Here is a 20,403-nt window from a genome sequence, read left to right on the forward strand (position 1 = left end):
TAGAAGCTGTGTGTGGTGTGATAGAATGATATTAATAGAAAGGCGATGCTTAATTTGGAGGCTCACATTCTGTTATTCTCCCTGTCTCCTCAGATTCATTCCTGCTTTGCACAGAAGTCTGCACAACAAGCAGTGCTCAAACAGGGGGGTGAGTTGAGCGAGCCAAGCCTCCATCACACAAGTCATGGGGAAGGGCTCAGAGAAACTGAGCAGATATGGTGTCCTGGGTGATCTGCTTCTGGATAAAGTCCCGTATGCCGGATGCATGCGTCACTTTCCACATGACATGTCTACAGCTAAGGTCATCTTACTGCCTTAACTGTATGAGGTTAATACAACATTCCAAAGAAGAGGGGAAAAAGCATATTGAAGTCCTCATGAGTGAAGAAGGCATTTACTCATTTTCCTGAAGTTTCTACCAAGACAAAATGATCAGAAAACAGAATTTAACAGCATTTCTATTACTAAGTAGATTATACTTACAGGGCATTTAACAAAAGGAAATGGTGAGTGCTGAAGTTAGCAACCGTTCCTGGTTGTCAGGAGAATTCCAGATTTATTTTTAACTTAGGTAGAGCTGCCTTTATACAACAGTTATTACCAATTAAGGAGTTAAAGGAGTCTCCATTTTATTTTATTTTGTAATAGTAAAAAGCAGTCCAACTTCTTGGGCAACTCTGGATATCTTTAAACTCTTAATCTGTAACAAGACAACGTTTTCCTTTAATAGGGGAAGGGATTTAGATATAATACAATGACTACATTTCTTCCTTTGCCTTCACTGGATTTTCTTTCCTTGCATTTAAGCCTCCTATTCCAATTTCTCAGACGTTCCTAAGGGCACACAAAGCACCATGTTTTCTGGGAGTTCACAGCAGTGACAGACACGTACCAATCCTTCTGTGGAACAAAGTCAGCACGGCTTTGGCATTTTGCTAAAGGGCATCTCAGCCCAACAAGCTGGCAGGCCTGTGCTGCCCAAGAGCCCTCCAGCACCCTTCCAGCTGCAGCTATGAACAGATTCCTCGTGTGCCCAGGCCTCCACCACACTCCCAACACCCTTTTCTGTGACTTAATCTTGGAAGACTATCAAAGGAAGCTCAGAAAGCTTCCAATTCATGTAGGCTCATAGCCAAATGCACAATTAAAATGTGACAGCCCCAGGGTCTGCCCATCCATCAGATGCATTTAAACACAGTAGAGACCAGACACTGAAAGAGAAAAGCCTGGCACACAGCAGGCTCTCAAGGGGCACAGCTAAATGGCAGACATCGCCAACAGCACATCTGCAGGAGTCCCAGCACACCACACACCGAGGTTCTTCAAAGTCCTGACACAAATCTCGGATTGTGGAAGGTAGAAATCCACACAAATGTGAAGAATGCAGAACGTGATCACTCTGAGTTGGGTCCTGGCTGAAAAATGCATTGGAAAAGACCAATGCTCCACCACTCTCTGCAGAGGCAGAGAAAAGGCACACATGCAAGGAGCCATCTCCATTCCACAGTGCACATTATCAGTTACAGCAGTGGTGACAGGAGACACACAGCCCTTTGTATTTGCACAGGATTTTTGGCAATCAGCAGCACTAAAGACCCACAGCAGACTTCAGTGAAGTCAGGGCATGGAAAGGTAAGGGATTCCGAAAGATGGCTGTCCACTGCATAGGAAAGAAGAGCATCCCAGAGAGCTAAGAAAAGCCAGGAGTTTGAATAGAAGGTATGTGGGCAAAGCAGTTTGAACACTTTCATGATCACTGTCAGACACGTGGTAGCATTAATTGCATTGAAATGAAGGGTACAACCACACTAAATAGTATTTGGGGTGTTTTAATTTATTGGCTTGAAATCACTACTTCCCTGAGTGTAGAAAAGGCATTTTCATATTTTATTTATTTACTCAATGGCCTTCTTTTCATCATTTTTATGCTGAATATGGGAATGCTGCAATCTGTGCCTTTTGCTGGCTGTGCTTCAGGAGGATGTTGGATTTGGGGGATAGAGAGGAGGAGAGAATTGTGTGCTCTCAGCTGCTCTGTGATTGCATAAACACTGCCAGCATCAGCCTCCTGGGAGAGCTGTGCTATAGGCACTATGACTCAGTCCTGCTCTGGATGAAGTCACTGTCAAGCGGAAGCAACTATTTGTTTCTAACAACATATATGGTGAACTCCAAATGCAAGTTCAAGACAACTTCAGTTACTTATCCCACAACTCTGCTATGACTTGGTTCAAGACAGATTGCAGAGGAGCTCATAGTTCAAATGAGAGCCAGAAGTAAAGCAAACCAGCTGACATCGCTGTCAGTGTGAGCAAAAGAAATCCTTGTTCTCATGAACAAGAATCCAAAGATTTATTTTTCTTGCTCGCTGTTGGTGAGATTTGTCACTACTGTACAGCTATTGTTTCCAGGGATGTAAGATCACAATAGGTAAATAACGTATCAACAGCCTTTATCAAATCTTATTTCAAATAATGGATTTAAAAATAGCATTCCCTTTACCTAAGTAGTAGCACATGACCAATGAGACAGGTGTCTGTCGTTTATGCTGCGCTTTACTTAAAGGAGGCAGCCCTGCTCCTTGCATCCCAGCAGCCGCATTGTCTGACACACTGAAGCCATCCCACGTCATCTATAGGCAGAGTCCACGCTGTCAACACCAGAGGTGAGGAACAAAGACTATCAAAGCACTTTTTTTTAAATAATTCTTTTTGACAAAGTACCTAGAAGACAATCCTGACATAGATCACTTAAAGCACATACGCCACCGTTGGAACTGCATCTAAATCAGGACTGGCAATTCATTTAATGGCTTCAAACACTACAAATTTGTCTTGGATAACAGAATAACAAAGAGGATGAGCCCAGAACTGCAGGAGCCCCGCAGAGCTTGATGTTTGATATTAGAGGGGCTTAAGCAGCTTCTGAGACTCAGTTACTTTCTGACATTCTGGTATAGCAGCAATAAGCTGCGCCTGCCACGGAAAGTTATGAAAGTGTTTTGTCTTATAATCATCACTGAAACATCCTAGTGGGATTGAATCATGCACCAAAATATAGACCTGCTCTTGCCTGGAGATGGGCTTAAGCACATGATTCAGTCTATCCTGAATCACAATGCTGGCACTGCCTGCCCCAACTGGAGACCATCAGAAACAATTCCAGCTAATTCCTGCCTCGAACAACCTGCCATCCCTCCTGACCTGAGTCCGTTGGGGTGGCTGCAATCAAAGGCTTGCTGGAAACACCTGACTGCTCTATAAGGGACTCCTGCCTCCTTTGGGGTGAGCAAATTGTAAAAAAGAAAAAAGGAAATGAAGAGGTCATTTTAAAAATGACTTTTTTTTTTTTTTTTTTTTTTTAAATATGTCCTTATCTTTAAAGAGTATTGCAAGAAGCGAGAGGAGAATCCTGAGAAAAAACTCCCCCTCCCAAAGTACAGGTTGCAATCATCTTCACTGGCAGACAATTCTTCTCACCTTACGCTTTCTCTTTGATGCAATGCTAGCAGTAACAATTTCCCACACGGGCCATTACACACCAGCTGGCAGAAGCACAGCACGATGCATCTCCCAGCTACAGAAATCTTCACTTCCACACGTTAAATCTGAGGTCACGTGGTTTTATAATAATTCTCCAAGTAAGCACGAGACATCCATCCTCAAAATCACACAGCAACCCTACAGTGATTTGTTCATCTTACACTTAATCTACTATAGAAATTCATCTCCACACTTGTAGCATTTGTATTCAAAGGATACCAAAGCCCAGCATGTGAGGGGCTATAGCACTGACCAACACACAGCCACTGCTAAAGACAAAGAGCTGAAATTTGATTTCCTTAAATTAACGGATTACCAATCATTTCCATACTGGTTCTACCTCAGTGTCCCAGCTTGCTCTACGCAATCTGCTGTCCCTTGGATAAAAGCAGTCTGTTTGCTCAGGTATGTGAGCTTGGAGGCAGTGGCACAGTTAGCTGGGCTGAATTTTGGTTTGTGAATATGCCATACCCTGGCTAGGGAAGCCACAGCCAAAGTTAAGAAGTAGGCTAAAAGCACAGTTTGTTTTGTCCTATTTCTCACTTTCCCCATGCTCAGAAAATATACCTGACTGAATTCATTCTTACAAGGGACTGAAAACTGCACAGAAGCCCTGGGATGGGTGTCTGCCCTCAAATGGGTTTCTTGTCAGGAATGTCACACGCACAGCTTGGAACAGTTTTGGAATTGCATTTCTGCTTTGAGTACCTGGCTACATTAAGAAACTGGCACCTCAGAAGGCAAAAATTGTTCTGTTTCTACCCTGTCCCATCCTCCAGAATTGCTGCGCTCTTGCCACGTCCCAGCAGGCACTGCAAGCACAGGGAGGGACACACTTGTCCTGTACCTTTCTGTGCTCCCAGATCTGGGCAGCAGGGACAGCCCTCCTCTCCACAGCCTTGCTCTCAGGGAGCTGAGGAAGACCTTCCTAGCCAGGTGCATGGAGAGCAGACCCTGATGCCAATCCACTCAGCTGTCTGATTCAGGCAACAGGCTTGATCCCATAAGACATCCCTGAGTAACAAAATCCAAAACCACAACTCAACTTCTGAAATACAGCAGCATGCCACGGAGCTTCTGAACTGACAAGAAGCATTTACCTTAGTTCTCACCATTGAGTACAACTGAAAATAGAAGCCATGCTCTCCTCAGACAGGCCACAAGAGCGAACAGAAGAGCAGTCCCACTGCTTGCCATGCTGGCTGGCTGTGCCCCGCTGGGCTGGGTGAGTGCATGAGGAGTGACAGCCAGAGCTCACAGGGCAGAGGCATCCCGCAGCAGCAGCAATGCGCCTTGAGAGGGCTCTTGCACAGCCTCCCCATGCCTGCCCTGAAGTCACCTGCTGTCATACCACCACTTGCACACTGCGAAGGCCTTGGTGCTCAGTACTGCTTCCTTGGCACCCAGGCACTTCCCTGACCTGGCATTGCACCTCTGCACGTGAAGCTGTGGCCAATTCCAGGTGACGCTGGTGGCAGAAGGAACGTCATGCAGAGATGCCTGAACTCTCTGGCACTTGCTTTCCCCTTCATCCAGGTGAAACAGAGGGCAGGCAAGAACCCTACTTAATACTAACCATTCAACAAGTAAGCCTCACACGAAGGAACTGTCCATTGAGTCCTATTTTGGTTATCTTATTTCATACATAAAAAAGGAAAATGTATATACATGTACACAAAAAGCATTTTGGCTCTTCTCCAAGAGTCTTTTAGACAGCTTACAACTGCTGGCAGAAACTAATTCAAAGTAAGTCTAAAGAAAGTGCTTTTTTTCTTTACTTCTTTTTTTCTTTTTTTTGTAAGTGGTCTTTCTTGCATTTTGTTTCTTTATTCATTCTGTACCACTTGCTTTCCTCACTCATTTGTCATTCTGCCTTAATCAAGAAGTTATTTTGTTTAAAATGTGAGAAAGTTGAAACTTCAATTCCCCTTTCCTGACAAGAACACATGACAAGAATAAGGTACTTCTATCTGATATTTACATGCTTAGGCTCTTTTTACTTCTGTTCATACAAACGCACTCCAGGAGGAGAGTTCAGATGCGTGCAAGGTTTGATAATAAACAAATTACTGTCTGGAAGGATGCAAATGGAAAGTCCTTAGGTACTGCAGAGGTTTCCATTAGGAGATGCAGAATAACCCTAGGGTAAATCATTTGCAACAAAGATGGGAGGTTGCCAGGAATCCAAGACATAAAGCTTAAGTTTAGTTGTATTTGCTTGCACCAAAACCGTCTGCCTATGTTTCTTATTTTACATGGATTCTCAGCGAGGAAAATACACAATGGGCTGGGAATAGGTTGGAACTTTTTTTGGCCTAAAAATGAAACTTGTGAAAAGCTGTAATAGAATAAAGCTATCCTTTGAAACTTCAGCAGCCAATGGTCACAGATGAAGGTCCTATATTACTCAATGCCAGAAAGTGGGGGCACCCCTTAAACCTTGAAAAAGGTTGGAATGGTTCCCTTTTCCAGCCTCCAGTCACTGCATGAAAAATTCAACTGCAATTAGCATTTAGTACAAAGCACTTTCTGTAGGCTGACAATAGATAGTCAGACCACAAAGTGTACATAACAAGAACAGAATCCTGTTTTAAATTGCATGGGTTTTGTTAACAATGAAAATCTCTCCACTTTTCCCCCCAGAAAATTCAGAGACATACAATTGCCATTGGTAGTGTAAATCAAGAGTAAGAAAACAGAAGTTTAGATTAAAAAACAGTGATCTAAGTTCAGGGACACGTTAAATGGAATTGCTTATTTTGCTGTTCCATTAAATAGGCAAGCTGAAAGCATCTGACATCCAGTGCTATTCTTTACGATCCCTATTCACCATCAATCATTTAGGCTGTACATCAGGCCCGCCTCAGTGAAGCGCCCATTGCTCTGAATGACTGTGATGTGCACTTTACACCAAGAGGGAAATGAAAGATGAACTATTATATTACTAAATATCTCTGAAAAAAAAAGAAGGATCTTTGCATTATGTAAATTTCCATGACATTTCAATTCATCTCGGTGCTATTTGCAGTTGTCTGTAAACTACACAAAACAAGCTACTGTGCCTAAGGATTAAGTATCAGACAGAGAGTAAAGTACCAATCGAGTCTTAACTGAGGTGATTCGACTTAAAGTAAATGGTGAAACCAAACAGCATCCTCACCTTTCACATCTGCAAGCAGAGACAAAAGTGGCTGATAATGAAAGCAATAAAAAGGCAGCTTTACAACCTTTGTCACAAGTTCTGATTAATTCCCTACCACTCCCTTTTCCCGAGTACATCTGCCTTTCGGCAGCACAGCAGCACAGTGAGTAAAAGCTCCGAGGGCATCGTGTGCGGCTACACAGTCCTGAAAGGAATGTCTGAGTTAACGTTTTCTTACCTTTTATAGAAGCCGTGGAGAGGCTGGAGACACAGGAACTGCCAGTAATCCAAGCAGAAGGCCTTTAACTTCAGCATTTTCAAAGAACTGTACTGCAGCAAGCGGATCCTGCAGCTAGATTTTAACACCACGAGTCTTCTTTTTGTTTTGATGTGAATGACTTCAACCCAACGCAACGCACCGCTCCCCTTATTGCTGCACACAAGCGTTTCTAAGTGCTGGCGGTGCGGCAGCCGGCGCACATGGCACAGCACCTGCACGGCACAGCACCCACTTCGATACAAAGAGGCAGCGCACAAAGGCTACGGCTCGCAGACGCTCTTTGATCCCCACTGCAGTTTATCTTCCCCAAAGTGTCCGATGCCACCGGCTAGCTGCTGTTACACACAAATCCCGCTTCTCCTTTTGGCTATTTTAGGCCACTCGGATGGCCCTCCGGACAAATAACGCGTCTGCGTTCCAGCTAAGGCTGCAAAAGGATCTTTGCAAAGCATCCTGAGAGCTTGCAGAACTTATGAGAAGACAAGCAATTATCTCAATCAACCTCACAACTGCCTGTAATCACAGCAGCGCTATGATCCCATCACACGGGAACGGCAGTCCCCCCGCTCCTTTTTTTTTTTTTTTTTTTGTTGTTGTTGTTGGTCAAATAAAGCAGCACACAACTCCGCACATCAGCTCCTCCCGTGTAAACCACACCAGCCCCATTGTCTGCCAGCACCTATGAGAACTGTGGGCTCCTTATGACGGGGAAAAAAAGACCAAAACCAGCCCCTAAACCCGAAGCGCAGACCCTCCCCCCTTCCACCCCCCCCCCCCATCTCCCCCTCCGCACCGCGCCGCTCTCAGCGCGCAGCAGCGCCCGGCGCAGCAGCCCGGCGGGGCGCGTTGCCGGGCAGCGGCAGCACAGCGCGCCCCCAGCAGCGGGCAGCCTCGGCCCAGCGGGCACTTGGCTTGCATTTAGAATCTCCGGCCAGACGTGCTAAAAGCACAGAGCTTTTGTTCTGAAGAGACGGCTGTCCAAACTGCTGTTCTGTCTTTAATAGAATACCCAGCCGATTCTCCCACCTTTCCGTTCCCTTCGAGCCCACAGCAGGTTCTCTCTTTGCGGGGTGCCCAGGCAGGAGCTCACGCAGGGCTTACGGACGGGAATGGCTTTAGAAGCAAAGCAAAGCACACGAGCCCTGCTGGACACTGACCAGGTCATATGCCCGTCACTCTGCCAGAATCACCTTTCCTGAAAGTACGGTTTGGGTGAGGTTTGAAAGTCATCAATAGGAGCCACTGGGGGTACTGCTCACTATCAGTAGAGGGAAGGAATTCTACACAAATAACAACAGAACCAAGGGCAAAACGCAAGGAAACATATGAAACAGAACTAAACATCTCTTCTGTTGTGCTTTCTTCTTTTTTACCATCTTTATGCTGTTTAAAAAGAAGACAACCGAACTGCTGAGGCTTAACCAGAGTCCCACCAAGAGTGCAGGCACATCTGAGCCCCGCAGGCCCACGCAGGGCAGTAATTCGGGGCCCTTTGGGTCTGCCTTTACTCACTGTCACCATTTAGTGCCACAGGCACCTTGCAATACCCTGAAACACAGTTGCGGAAGGTTAGTCGAAATGAAATTATAAAGTTAGCTGCTTCTTTACTTTAAAGAAACCACTGATCCCTACTCAGATATGTTATGCTTAGGCAACAACCTTCAAACATTTGCACGTCACAATTTCTTGTACTTCCCTTAAAACAGACTGTACAGAACAGGATGGGTGGTGGGAATGAATTGATCACAAAGAAACACCTAGCAGGAAAAAGAAAGAAGCACATTTCATTTGCATCTTTAAAAAAAAATCTTAAAAAACATTCCCTTAAAAACAACCCCCAGCCCTTGCCTGGCTTGCTGGGATTTCTTTCACACCAGCAGAACACTGTTGAAGTGATTCCCAAGAAAACAACTGCTTGCATTTAATAAGCCAGCCCGCTAACAATATAACACACACCATGAGATTTCCAGCCTGCTTTTCTTCCTGCTCTCTCATTCTCCTGGGCTTCAGTAGCTTGGCGGTTTTCCAGAAAGTGATAGCATCAAGCTAAATGTTACATTTTCATATCAAAATCTTCCAACCCAGTGTTCCATCCCTAATATAGGCCTGTGCTTTAAAGGGACAGTTTTATTTGAAGGGGAGCTGAGCAAAAGCCCTTTGGGATCCTGTGCCTGCTGGCACCTCCCCAGTGTCCCTGCTGCTGAGCTCTGACTTTGGCTGAGATGGCACTTTCCCATTTTGGTGGTGTTTGATGGCAGTTACTGCTTGTAACGGACCAAGAAAATAACATGGAAACCTTATCCTCTTTTAGAACAAATGGATGGCCAGAAAATGCTTACCTTTGAGGTTTTCCCTATCTGAACATTCTTCTGTCTGAACTTCTTGAGATTCCTCAAGAAACACCCCGAAGCAGCAAGGAAGGACTTGCTCCATAACCAAAACCAGCTACTCTCAGGATCAAGAAAGAAGGGGAAAGCCATACAGAGACAGTTAACCTGATGAGACATCATCTGAAGTTTTAATGCCCAAATGATACTTCTGATAAAACACATCCTTTAACTATTCACATTGCAAAGCAATTTCTTTCTGTTCATCATACACTTTACTGGGAGAAAAAAAAGAAAAAAAAAGGTATTTGTCACCTTAATTGCTTGCTTCTAAACACTGGACTTCTAGTGAGATAAAGCCATGTACCCATGAATTTTCTGACAGCAACCAGCACTGATTATACTGCTCTGCATGCAGACAAAATGCTAATTAGGGCTTTTGCAAATGAAAAGCACCATGTTCTCAACACAGTCTTCATTTTCACTTGTCTTCCATAGGAAACCAACAAAGAAAATTGAGCTTTATCTCACGCTTATGCCAGTATAAAACTAGTTCTTTCAGAAAGACGTTTACTGCTACCCTTGACTCAGAATTCCCAGGCCTAATAGGGCAGTAATTTCTGGCTGAGCTGCAGCGGTACCACAAGTGAGCAGCATGCTGGAAATGTTTGTAGTCATTTAGAGTTTAGCTAAGGAGAGGCAGCTCTGGCAGCACTGTACTGAAGACTCTGACAACTCTTTCAAAATGAGCCACTAAAATAAAAAAGGCAAGATAAAACATACAGTGTAAAGTCCCAGTTTTAGGGATGGCTGCCTTAGCAACCTGGGAGGCTGAAGTAGAGCTGTCCTCTGATGAGGGAGCATGTTGTATAAAACAAACCCACTATAAAGTCAGTGCAGGAAAATCAGCTTCTCTAGCTACATGATCTTTAATTCTTGATAAAATACGTACACTCAACTGTTATACATCTTTAGTTACTTACACTGTTTATCGTGATATGACAGGAAGAATCCTGAAAATGTTTTACTTGTGTGGAAGTCTACCTGTGTTTCTGTCTACTTACAGAGTACAGAAACAGGAAGCCTGCAGCAAGAGAGCTGTTTTCCATAAGTCCTTCCTGACTCCAGGACAGGGTATGTCTGTAGGCACAGACAAGAACTTCAAGCTAATGATTCATAGGTTGTGGAGCTCTAGCATGTCATGAGAATAAGATCACAAGGTTCCCATAGTAATTGCATGACATTCATTGTGCACACCACATTGAGGAGCAAGGATTGTATGAAGTATAGTTAACATCAGATTTTGTGCAAATGAATAGGCCCTGAAGTAGCTTCTTGAAGGCCTCAGTTTATAGAATATAGTGGCCTGTACAGCCCCTGTATGCTGCAGCCCTTTCTTAATAGTGGAAAACAAATACTGTTCACGTGAAAGTGAATGGGAAGGTTTCCTAGGTTGCTCCTAAAAAAAAAAAAAAAAAAAAAAAAAAGAATAAGGGATGTTTTCATGTTAGAGGCTCTGCAAAACCAGACCTCTCTTTTAGGATCTTTGATGCATATCTGGGTGCCACATCAGCAAGAATCCCTTCCTGACTGGGGAAAATGGAAAGAGAAACATGAGCAGAGCTCTTGGGCTCTGCTGCACCATTGTAACACCCAGATGTGATGGGGATGTGTAAAGAATCAGGGAAGAAACAAAGGTTCTCACTGCCTTCTCTTTACTCAAGAGGAAGCTCAGCTGCCTACATGTGCTCTGACAAGTTATTTTGCTTCACAGAGATCTTTGATTTATTCAGCTTCCCCACAAATTATTACTAATTGCCACTTGACATTATTCTTCATTCTTGGTTACTAAAGCTTTTGAAATTGGCAAAGTTTCACAAGAATAGTAAGATATTTGCTGTTCTGTTTCTGAATGTCTGCTCTCTAAACAGATCAACACTGGTTGATCATTCTGTTACAGAAGATGATAAACAGGCCACAAAAATGTGAACATCTGAAGTAGGTGTGATAATACGACAGAAGACTCTCCTTGGTTCAGGAATCAAAATCTTTTCAGACACCAGCTGAAAGCTGATAGAGGACCACTCAAAATATCCGGAAAGTATACTGTGTGCAGTCTGAAAATGTTTGTGCAAAACATGGTATGCATATATAGCATGTCATTGTGTACAGGTTTTTCTCTTCTCAATGGACATAAGCCCTTTTCCACATTAGCCTTTCTTCTTTACAACACTGGACTCCTTTCTCATCTCCCAGCTGTATAACTTCCCAGCTGACAGGCAGAATACAAGTGCAGTCTACACAGATCCAGGGGAAATAAGTAATCTGTTGGGTGGGGAATCTATGCACAGCTGAAATGAAACAAAATAAGATATCCAGGTCACAATGTTCCAGAAAAGCCAAGATCTAGAAGAGTGGCTTTAATTGGGCAAAACTTACCTTGCTGATGAAGGTGATGAGCATTATGCAAGAAAAGTAGCTTAGAAATTTTTTTTTGCTCAGTAGGATGCTAGATGGATTCATATTAACTGATACCTTCTGTTCCATGGGTCATTCAAAGGAAAATTATTAAAAATCATTCTCTTTAATATTGCCTAATCACAGCTTCAGAACAGGCTTATTCTTACTTGACCTACTGAAGTCAGTTAGAGTTTACACACTGTTTCTTCAATTATTTTACCCTAGGAAAGAAATCATTGTTTCTGTTGATGACATCTGGAAGATTCTTTAATGTCTCCTCTATGACTGCTTTATTTGAAAGTTTCTAAGTGTCATAACATTTTTTCATTCATAGTTAAAAAGCAGCATTTTCACTCCCTCATTTGGTAACTACAAGATATTTATTTCCCGTTCTCAAAATTCAAAAGGACTTTTCACATGCAAATACATCTACTGCCAAATTATTTTTTATGAGGACAGTTCTGTAAAACAACATGCATTCTCAAAATCATTTATTTGCATTAGCGTAAGAACACAGAAGTTTTATGGAAGTGCATGGGATAAAGAGGGAAGTCTCGAAACCTCGACTAACTTGCAGTTTTTCTTTTTTTCTTTTTTTTTAGAAGGTAGAATATAGGCTAGGATAATAAACTTTTGTTTGAAATATAAAGAAGTGCAATCAAGGATTCCATACCAGTTTGCATCACTCTGCTGCAGGCTTAAGAAAAGAATGCAACCCACTGAATGCATACTAATGAGACCAAGGCCATCAAAATTAGCAGTGTGAGTGAAACTTTATGATTTATGGGGCCACGCAGCAAGGGCAGAGGCCACATTTGGTGAATAGTAAGTACTGCAGTCTCTTTTTTAGGAAAATAAGAGAGAAAAAGAAAATATTCACATGTATGGGCACGTACAGTGCTTAGCAACTTAAAACCATTAAATCACTACATTTCCTAGGTAAGCATGTATTTGCACTCAAACTAAAGCTATACACTTTCCCACAGAGTTTAACCTCTTCTCCTCAATTCTTCCTCATCTCCACTGACATCCTCCCACAGAAAAAAAAATCATTATAAAGAAAAGCATTGTAATAAAACCTGCTGTTCTCACAGAGGTTTGCCTAGCCTGGAATAAAGATGGCAGCAATGCTTTTCTCTGGGATAAGGTTCCCAGAGCCAGGTAAGTCAAACCAGCTACAAGGTTCTTGCTCAAGTAAGATTTCAGAAAGGCTGAGGGGAGTGGAAAGCTGCTTCTTGCATTGTCTTGCCACACAAAGAAACAGCATGCTGTCAAACCGGGTGCTGGCAACAACATTGCAGTCAAATCTGTATGTTGTCCACTGTGACTATGCTGAGCTGAAGACAAAGGTAATATTACTCACAGGAGCTCGTGGGCAATTTTTAGGAAGTGGCAGTAAGGCACGCACTTCACTTTCAGGATGTTGTACACTGGGAGATGAATGAGAGAGAGAGAGGGCCCATATATTTGCATAAGGGTAAACGAAGCAGTTCCCAGTAACGCTGTGTCCAGGCAAACTTAAAACTATACAATATGGAAAAGTTTGCATCCTCAAAAGCAAACACCTTGGAAAGGAAAACATCTACCCAACAACTGTCAGTTTGGGTGAAAAGGACTTTGCCCCTAATTAATCAAAGGAAGCTTACGAGTGATGCACACTTTAATGTGCAGCTATGACAGTAAAACATCCAAAGTGCCCATCTGATATGCAGTGTTAAAAATACTAGCATTTTTTTCTTAACTGAGTGATCAAATTTCAGTCACTGTGATGGATTCACGTGGCCCTAATTTCTTAACTCTCACTTGTGATTGTATGAAAACACAAAACAATTTAAAAAACAAGTAACATTTAAACAAAATGAGTACTGTTATTGAACTGCTAGGATGATCTGTTTAGCACAACTTAGGTTTATAAAAGTCTGAGAGAGATTGTTTTGCCATGTGCATGCACAAGCACGCCCTCTCTGTCCTTCAAGGTCCTCTGAGAGCAAAACCACAGTGCTGAATTTAAGTTGGAAACCGTGAAAGAAAGAGTTATCCCAAACTTAAAAACAAAAACCTGAATGCTTGGTCAATGTGCCTTCACTAATTACACATTGTAAGATAAAGTTATGTGATGTAAAGCTGATACAGATTGGAGTTCACTGCTATTATTCCAAACCTAAAATGAACAGTTGCACTGCTACAGTACCTGAGCGGATCGGTGGAGATGCTGCTTCCTGTTTCCAGTGAGGTCCTGAGATGATAGCAAAAGAATAAAATTATAAAATATTAAGGCAATTTAAAAAAATTGTCTTCATTTTTTATAGACTTTATACAGTACCTAGCATGACATTAGATATAGTTTGCAAAAAAACAAGAACCAAACAAGCATACAAAAAACCCAGCAGCTATTTCCTATTCATTAGTGAAAGGGGAATTAAAGAAGCATCTTTAGGCAAAAAGTGATCAAATATGACTGACAACACTTGGCTACATGAATACCTGACCAAGCTGTACTGCATGCATTATTATAGTAAACATTTCCAGAGCCTCTCTTCTGTTTTCAGTCTTGCACTGTGTGCATTGGCAGTCAAATCTCAGCTCAATCCACCTGTGACAGTACAGCAGAACCTTGCAATAAACCAACATAAGTAGTACAGCCTTCCTTACAAAACGTCAAAAAGCTTTACACTGTTGAAATTTTCAGGCCACGCAAACATCTTTGGAGCTGTGAGCTCATTCCCCAGCAGACACACCTGCATGTTGTTTGCTGGGACCCAGCCCAGAGCACACACTGCCCTTCAGCACACTGTGAAGCTGATTGTTGATTTAGGTATGTAATTTCAAGATCCAAAAAGTGTCCTCGCCCCACTTCCTACTGGCTAAGAGGAACCTCAGAACAGGACAGCACACAACCAAATCACAGTCACAGAACAGCACTGCAGCTCACAGCACGTGCTCACAGCCGTACTGCTTTCATCCTCAGTACATCTGCTACGCAAAAATAACAGTGGCACACAACAGGGAGCTGGGTGACGCTCTCCTGTGAGACTCTTATGCGATTTTATTCTCTGGTAGCTTCTCTCACACCAGGAAACAGATTTCTTGCATTTACATGCATTTAACAGAACGGTCAGCCTTCAAATCCTTGGGCTTCTTCTCTCTCCAGAAAGGCAACTACAGTTGCTGCAACAATTCCCAAACAATTATTGCAGCATGAAGTTTTAAGATACAAAGTACAGAAGTGACTGCAACTGCACTGCTGTTTAAATAGCAACACTTTAACACGAAGCACGGCATTAGTGATTAAACTTGCTCTCATTGTACATCACTTTAGGTTTATAATAAACATCCATATGACAAAATCAAATTTTTAGAATAAAAACAAAACAGAATTTCCACAGGCTATAAGGAGATGTTAGCTGAAGGCTCACAATGAACTTTCCACCATCATGTTAGGTACCATTTTAAATAGCCATTTGTACTTATCCATTTCCATCCCTTACCCAAGCTGCCATTGGCCAGCTTCTCCTCTGGCAGTCATGAACGTGTACAGTTACAGACACTCACACAATTAGCTTTAGAATTGCCTTCATTATATTTACCGAGGTTATTTGTAAATCAATTGCAAGCCTTCAGTTTTAATACCAAGGTTACGGGTATGCTTACACACAGCAAGAGGGCTGTGCAAGAGGAGGTGGCCATGGGCACAGCCTGCACAAGAATCAGCTGCACAGGAATGGAAACGAACCATGCTGCCCAAATAACTGCAGTGCAGGCAGAGATTTAAAACAGATGTGAGGAGCTTTTCCCACCCTGTAATTTGTTTGCTCTCAGAGTTCAGGATCTGTGAATACCGATGCACTTTGATGGGTTGGTTTACACGTGCTGGCTATTTGTTCTTTTAACAGTTGGGAAGGGTGAACCTAATTTCTTTATAATTAAGTTTACTGCTTAACAATCTGCTGTCCAAGTGCCAACCTGCTCACCAGATGGACTTTTTGCCTCACTGTTAGCAAAGATTCAGAAACGTTCTCTGAACAGTTCTAGCCCTTATTGCTATAAGTAAATCCTGACGAGACTCTGTGCGTGGTGACAATGCACCATGCATAACGAAGAGATGGTAATGACACAAGGCCCGGCTGATTAGCCTCCTCGAATGCAGCTTTGATTGTGCCAAGTGACACTGAGCACGTCGTGACCTCGGGGACTCCTCGCACAATCACAAGGAGCAGGATTACAGCTTCATTAGGAATACCTTGTTTTCCATCAGAAGGCCCCCTGCGGTAAGGCTCCCCAACAAATGTCAGGAGATGCAGATCTTTCTGAACACAAGGAAGAGAGCTCAGTTTCCACAGCAAAAACACCCATCTTGAGGCCACCCCCAAATGTGGCTAAAAGGATCTGAATTTACTGAGAGTTTTCCAGAAATTTTCCTGTTGCCAACAGTGTCATGCTGTGCTGTTAGTAACAGTGTTTGTGCACCTGGTAACTGCAGTTAAGAACACATAATGCTACAGATCTAATTGATTTGGCAGCTAGCAGCCATAATAGCTGCTGACACACTTGGGCTTAACCCAGACTCGGGTCTGGTGGGTGCTGGGCAGTGCCATGCCATGCAGGGCTCTGGGCAGAGCAGTGCCCAGCCTGGGAAGGTCTCTGTGCTAGAGAACTCCCATCCACGTACAGTTCACTTCTTCAGTCAGACAGATGAGCAGCCCAATGGGGAAAGGCTTAGGACTGGCTTTCTGAGCTGAAGATCTAATATAAACATAATATCAAACACAGGAAAGGTTACTTAAACAGGATGGAAGTCACTGGAGCAACCAAATAAATCACTGTTCCAGAGGAAGAAAGAAACCAAGAATTACGCTGAGGTGAGCTGTACACCCAGGCAGAACTGCAGCAGAACCCTTAACCTGGCCACCTGCACCAAAGACCAGCTCACCTCTGTGAGATGTCTCAGGAGCAGGCTGATGGCATGTGGGGCAAAGTTTTGTGGCCAAGAAAAAAATGACAGCAGAGATGGGAAAAATTAGGCGTAAAATCTATTGAGACATTTAAATTTTGGGGTACACAAAGCCAGTTAATTTCCAACAGATTTACAGAATACTCTTAATGCAATCACACAACCAGTCCTTTATACTACAATCACATATTAGCTTTTGGTCCTTTCTGAATACTGTACAAAAATGAAAAATTAATTTAAAACATAAAAGCAACCTGAAACCTGAACACAGTACCACTATGCTACAGCAAACAAAATGGATCATTTACACAAAGTGATTTCAGGATTGCCTGCTTCAAGAATATCTAAAAAAAAAAATCTATTTTGTTTTGATTTTTTTTTTTAAAGAAAAAAAAGCTAGATACGAGCTATAAAGAAAAGAACAGGCAAATTTAACAACCCTATTTGTTCACTCATAATAGAATGAACTCCAAAATTCAGTACATTTGTACAGCAGAAAAAAAAAACAAACCACAAAACAACCATACTTTAAAACAAAGTAAAATCATATTGCACTTGTATTTGCCCAAGGAAGTGGCTGAAAATTGAACTAAGAGACTTAGATTCCCACCAAAAAGAAGGAAACCTACTGCAGAGCAATCCAGCATTATCAGGAAAATGCTGTAAGCAACCCTGTATGCAGTTTTGTGTTTGTTTCCATGGAATTTAAAAAGCTCTTCTGGGTAAGGAGCAAAGGAAATCTGTACCAGCGCCACTGATGAGTCAGTTGAATGACATCTTCATACAAGTACTTAACATTTCAGAGAAAAGGCAGAGGAATCTTTGCATGAACTGGAACTAAAGCTAGCACAGAGGGCTACAATTCAGCTGGATTCTTTGGAGCTAACATGGTCAGCATGAAACTTGAAGAATGCTGTAATTGCTGGTAGAAACAACCTCTTTCAAGGCTGAAAATTATAGGAAATACAGATATGTGTGGTTCCTGATTTGAAGCTGCAAGCTCTAAGCAAATACAACAATCATAATCATGTTATGAGGGACAAAACAAATATTTCCAAGGAAAAAAAGGTCAAAAATTCAGACAATTTCTGTCTTAACCCAATAGAATTTGTGTTTCCAAAGACACAAATATTAAATACAATACTGAGAATTCTGCCCTAAAACAAAACACAAGGCCACAGGCCATTACACCTGCTACCAGCACTGTATTATGTATCGACTGTTAAAGCTGTGCAGTGAGCTAACCTGAATACGAAAGATGCCTGGCATCCATTTAAAAGATCATGTTCTAAAATGCTTTATCAAGTTCGATTCAAGCACAAAATTATTTTCTCGATACCTTGAGCTCTGACAAGTTCTGGGTTTTGTGCATGCGTGTGTGGGGGGGAAGATCTTTTCCTCTTCATTTTCTTTCTTTTTGTTCTTGTGATGAAGGAGACTGCTGATTTTTGATAGGTACGGAACCACACTTAGTGAAGATTATGTAACTGCACAGCATGGATTTCCTGACGCCACATAGACAGAGAAAAGCAGAAAATGAATGCCTTGAAGAATCAATAATCTGAAATCTTGCTTTCTTCAGCTCTGATAATAAACAAGGAGAGTTATTGATCTAAGACACAGCATTAGAAAGACTTTAAACTATTCTGTGTCTCAGCGTGGAACAGTGATGACGTAAATCATTATGATATTTCTAAGAAAGATGTCAATGTGAACGCAGCAAGCACCAGTGTCGTGGAACTACGCAGTAACTGCTCTTGCTGAGACCGAATAAGTAAAATATTGGAACTGCACTAGTCCAGCACCGTATCAGTGCTATAAGGCTTCTGCAGAGTATTTGTTAAATGATCTTGACTGAGCACAAAGTTATATGGAAGCTCTCACCAAGCTGAGCAGATCAGATTGTGCCAATCTCTGTGCTGTGACAGCTCAGTATGGCCGCCTCCCTTCCAGAGGTCCCAAAGGCAGCCTGCAACCCTTCAGGTTCAATTCTAAGCTCAGGCAGGCACAATCCATTTCCATCACTGGAGGTGGCTGCAACTGCTTCAATCTCAGCTAACTAGAGGATAAATGAGTTCGTGCTACTGCCTATCTTAATGGTGCTGGAGACTACAAGTAACTGCAGATAGTGATCAAGCATAGTGTAGAGAGTCAGAAAAATTTCCAATTTGAGAAAAGGAAAGATGTTCCAGCATGAAAGTATGCAGTAATGACAGATTAAATAGCTGCAATTGAAAAATCCACAGCTTGATCCCCACAAAAATTGCCTAAATATGTCATCTTTTGGCTAAAAAGTGAAATTTATTTGGGGCATCCCAGTACGTGCAAAGATAGCCTGTCAGCAACTGATAACTCTGGATGGTGTGTATAATATGGGGGAAGATACAGTTCTGAGCTCCATCAAATCCCTAGTGCTAGAAACAGCATGGTATTGCCTCTTTCGAATGCTGAGAAAAGGAATGCAGAACAATACATTAAAAATTTAAGACATTGCTACATACTGCTCAATGAATAACTTCTGCTTGTCACAGTTTCTTTGTACAAGCTAGCAGCACACAGAAGAAAGGCAAACCTTTACATTGCAGCCTGATGATGTTGATATTCCACATACAAAGAATGACCAAATTGTTTGTATTCTCTAATGCAACTTCATTACATAGAAGTATTTACGCCTTCTTGAAGGCATTCACGATGAACACTTTGTATGCCAGTACTCCCTTTAGTAGGTACAGCCAAAGCATCTAACCACAGCGGGCCAGAAGAAGGTAACAAAAGGAACAGTCTTGGCCAGAACACGCTTCTACAGAAATGGAAGTAAGAAGCCACTATCTGCAGCCACTACATTAGTCATCAAACAACCTACTGCCAAAAGCATCCCTTCATATTCTGTTATTTATTGTTGTTTTTAAATTATTTTTAATCAATTCAGACCAAACTTTTTTTCTTTTTATCCCCACAGACATCTGTAAGAACACATGCATTAGAAAAGGTATGTAAATTAAGCTCCACCTCACACTGTAGCCGTTCTGGATTGTATGTGTTTCACTGGGATCACGTTGTGTTCAGTTTTTCTCACTAAAACCAATGACATCATGTGAACTTGCCCTAAGTCACTTCTCTGAGCACTGACAGGGCTCCTGGCTGTCCTACTGTGTCAGCCAGCATGCATCAGCTGCAAGAGTTAGCCACCAGCAGCTCATGACACGCACTGGAAGGTGCATCTCTCTGTGATGTAGTTCAACAGCAACACACAGCCAGCTGCATCACCCTGCCTCTGCACCCCCACTCAGTTGCTCAGTGACTCACAGCATGGTGAAGTTACTTAATGCAGAGCTTAGTGAAAAAAGCAAAGAAGTAACACTTGCAATCATTTTATCTTCCCTTCTCTAACATCTGCTCAGCACATCATCTTGGCTTCCTTCTCATGAGAGGAGCCTGGCTTTGCCTGGGGGTCTGCCAAATTACCAAGTAGAAAACATTCACCCAAACCTCAGAACTGCTCAAAGCTGAAGGGATCAGCGGCTTGCAATTCAGTGTTTGCTTTTCTTATGCAGACAAACAGCCCTGAAGGAACCTGAAGGAAGCTGTGCAAAATTCTGCTTTGAATATCATGGATCAGAAGCTAACGACACCAGGTTCTTCCCAGAAATTAGAAGGAATCTGGAAATACAGCTAGAAGCTCTGCCATCACATCTTTTATG

At 42.4% G+C, this 20,403-nt stretch overlaps 1 protein-coding gene across 9 annotated transcripts in view; it reads right to left on the reverse strand.

The window, feature by feature from the left end:
• IQSEC1 (IQ motif and Sec7 domain ArfGEF 1) overlaps positions 1 to 20,403 on the reverse strand; it is a 315,077-nt gene that overhangs the window by 133,517 nt on the left and 161,157 nt on the right. For 5 of the 9 annotated variants that reach the window (XM_048957701.1, XM_048957698.1, XM_048957709.1 and 2 more), the window contains one exon: positions 13,943 to 13,987. The exons of 3 other annotated variants lie outside the window; for them this stretch is intronic. In XM_048957701.1, coding sequence (XP_048813658.1) covers positions 13,943 to 13,987 — 45 coding nt within the window. Of the gene's footprint in view, positions 1 to 6,922; positions 7,512 to 13,942; positions 13,988 to 20,403 lie in introns of those variants that run through there. One more of the 9 variants, XM_048957704.1, reaches the window with a different exon arrangement.

The sequence above is a fragment of the Lagopus muta genome, chromosome 11 (assembly GCF_023343835.1).
Source record: "Lagopus muta isolate bLagMut1 chromosome 11, bLagMut1 primary, whole genome shotgun sequence".
NCBI classification, from domain to species: domain Eukaryota; kingdom Metazoa; phylum Chordata; class Aves; order Galliformes; family Phasianidae; genus Lagopus; species Lagopus muta.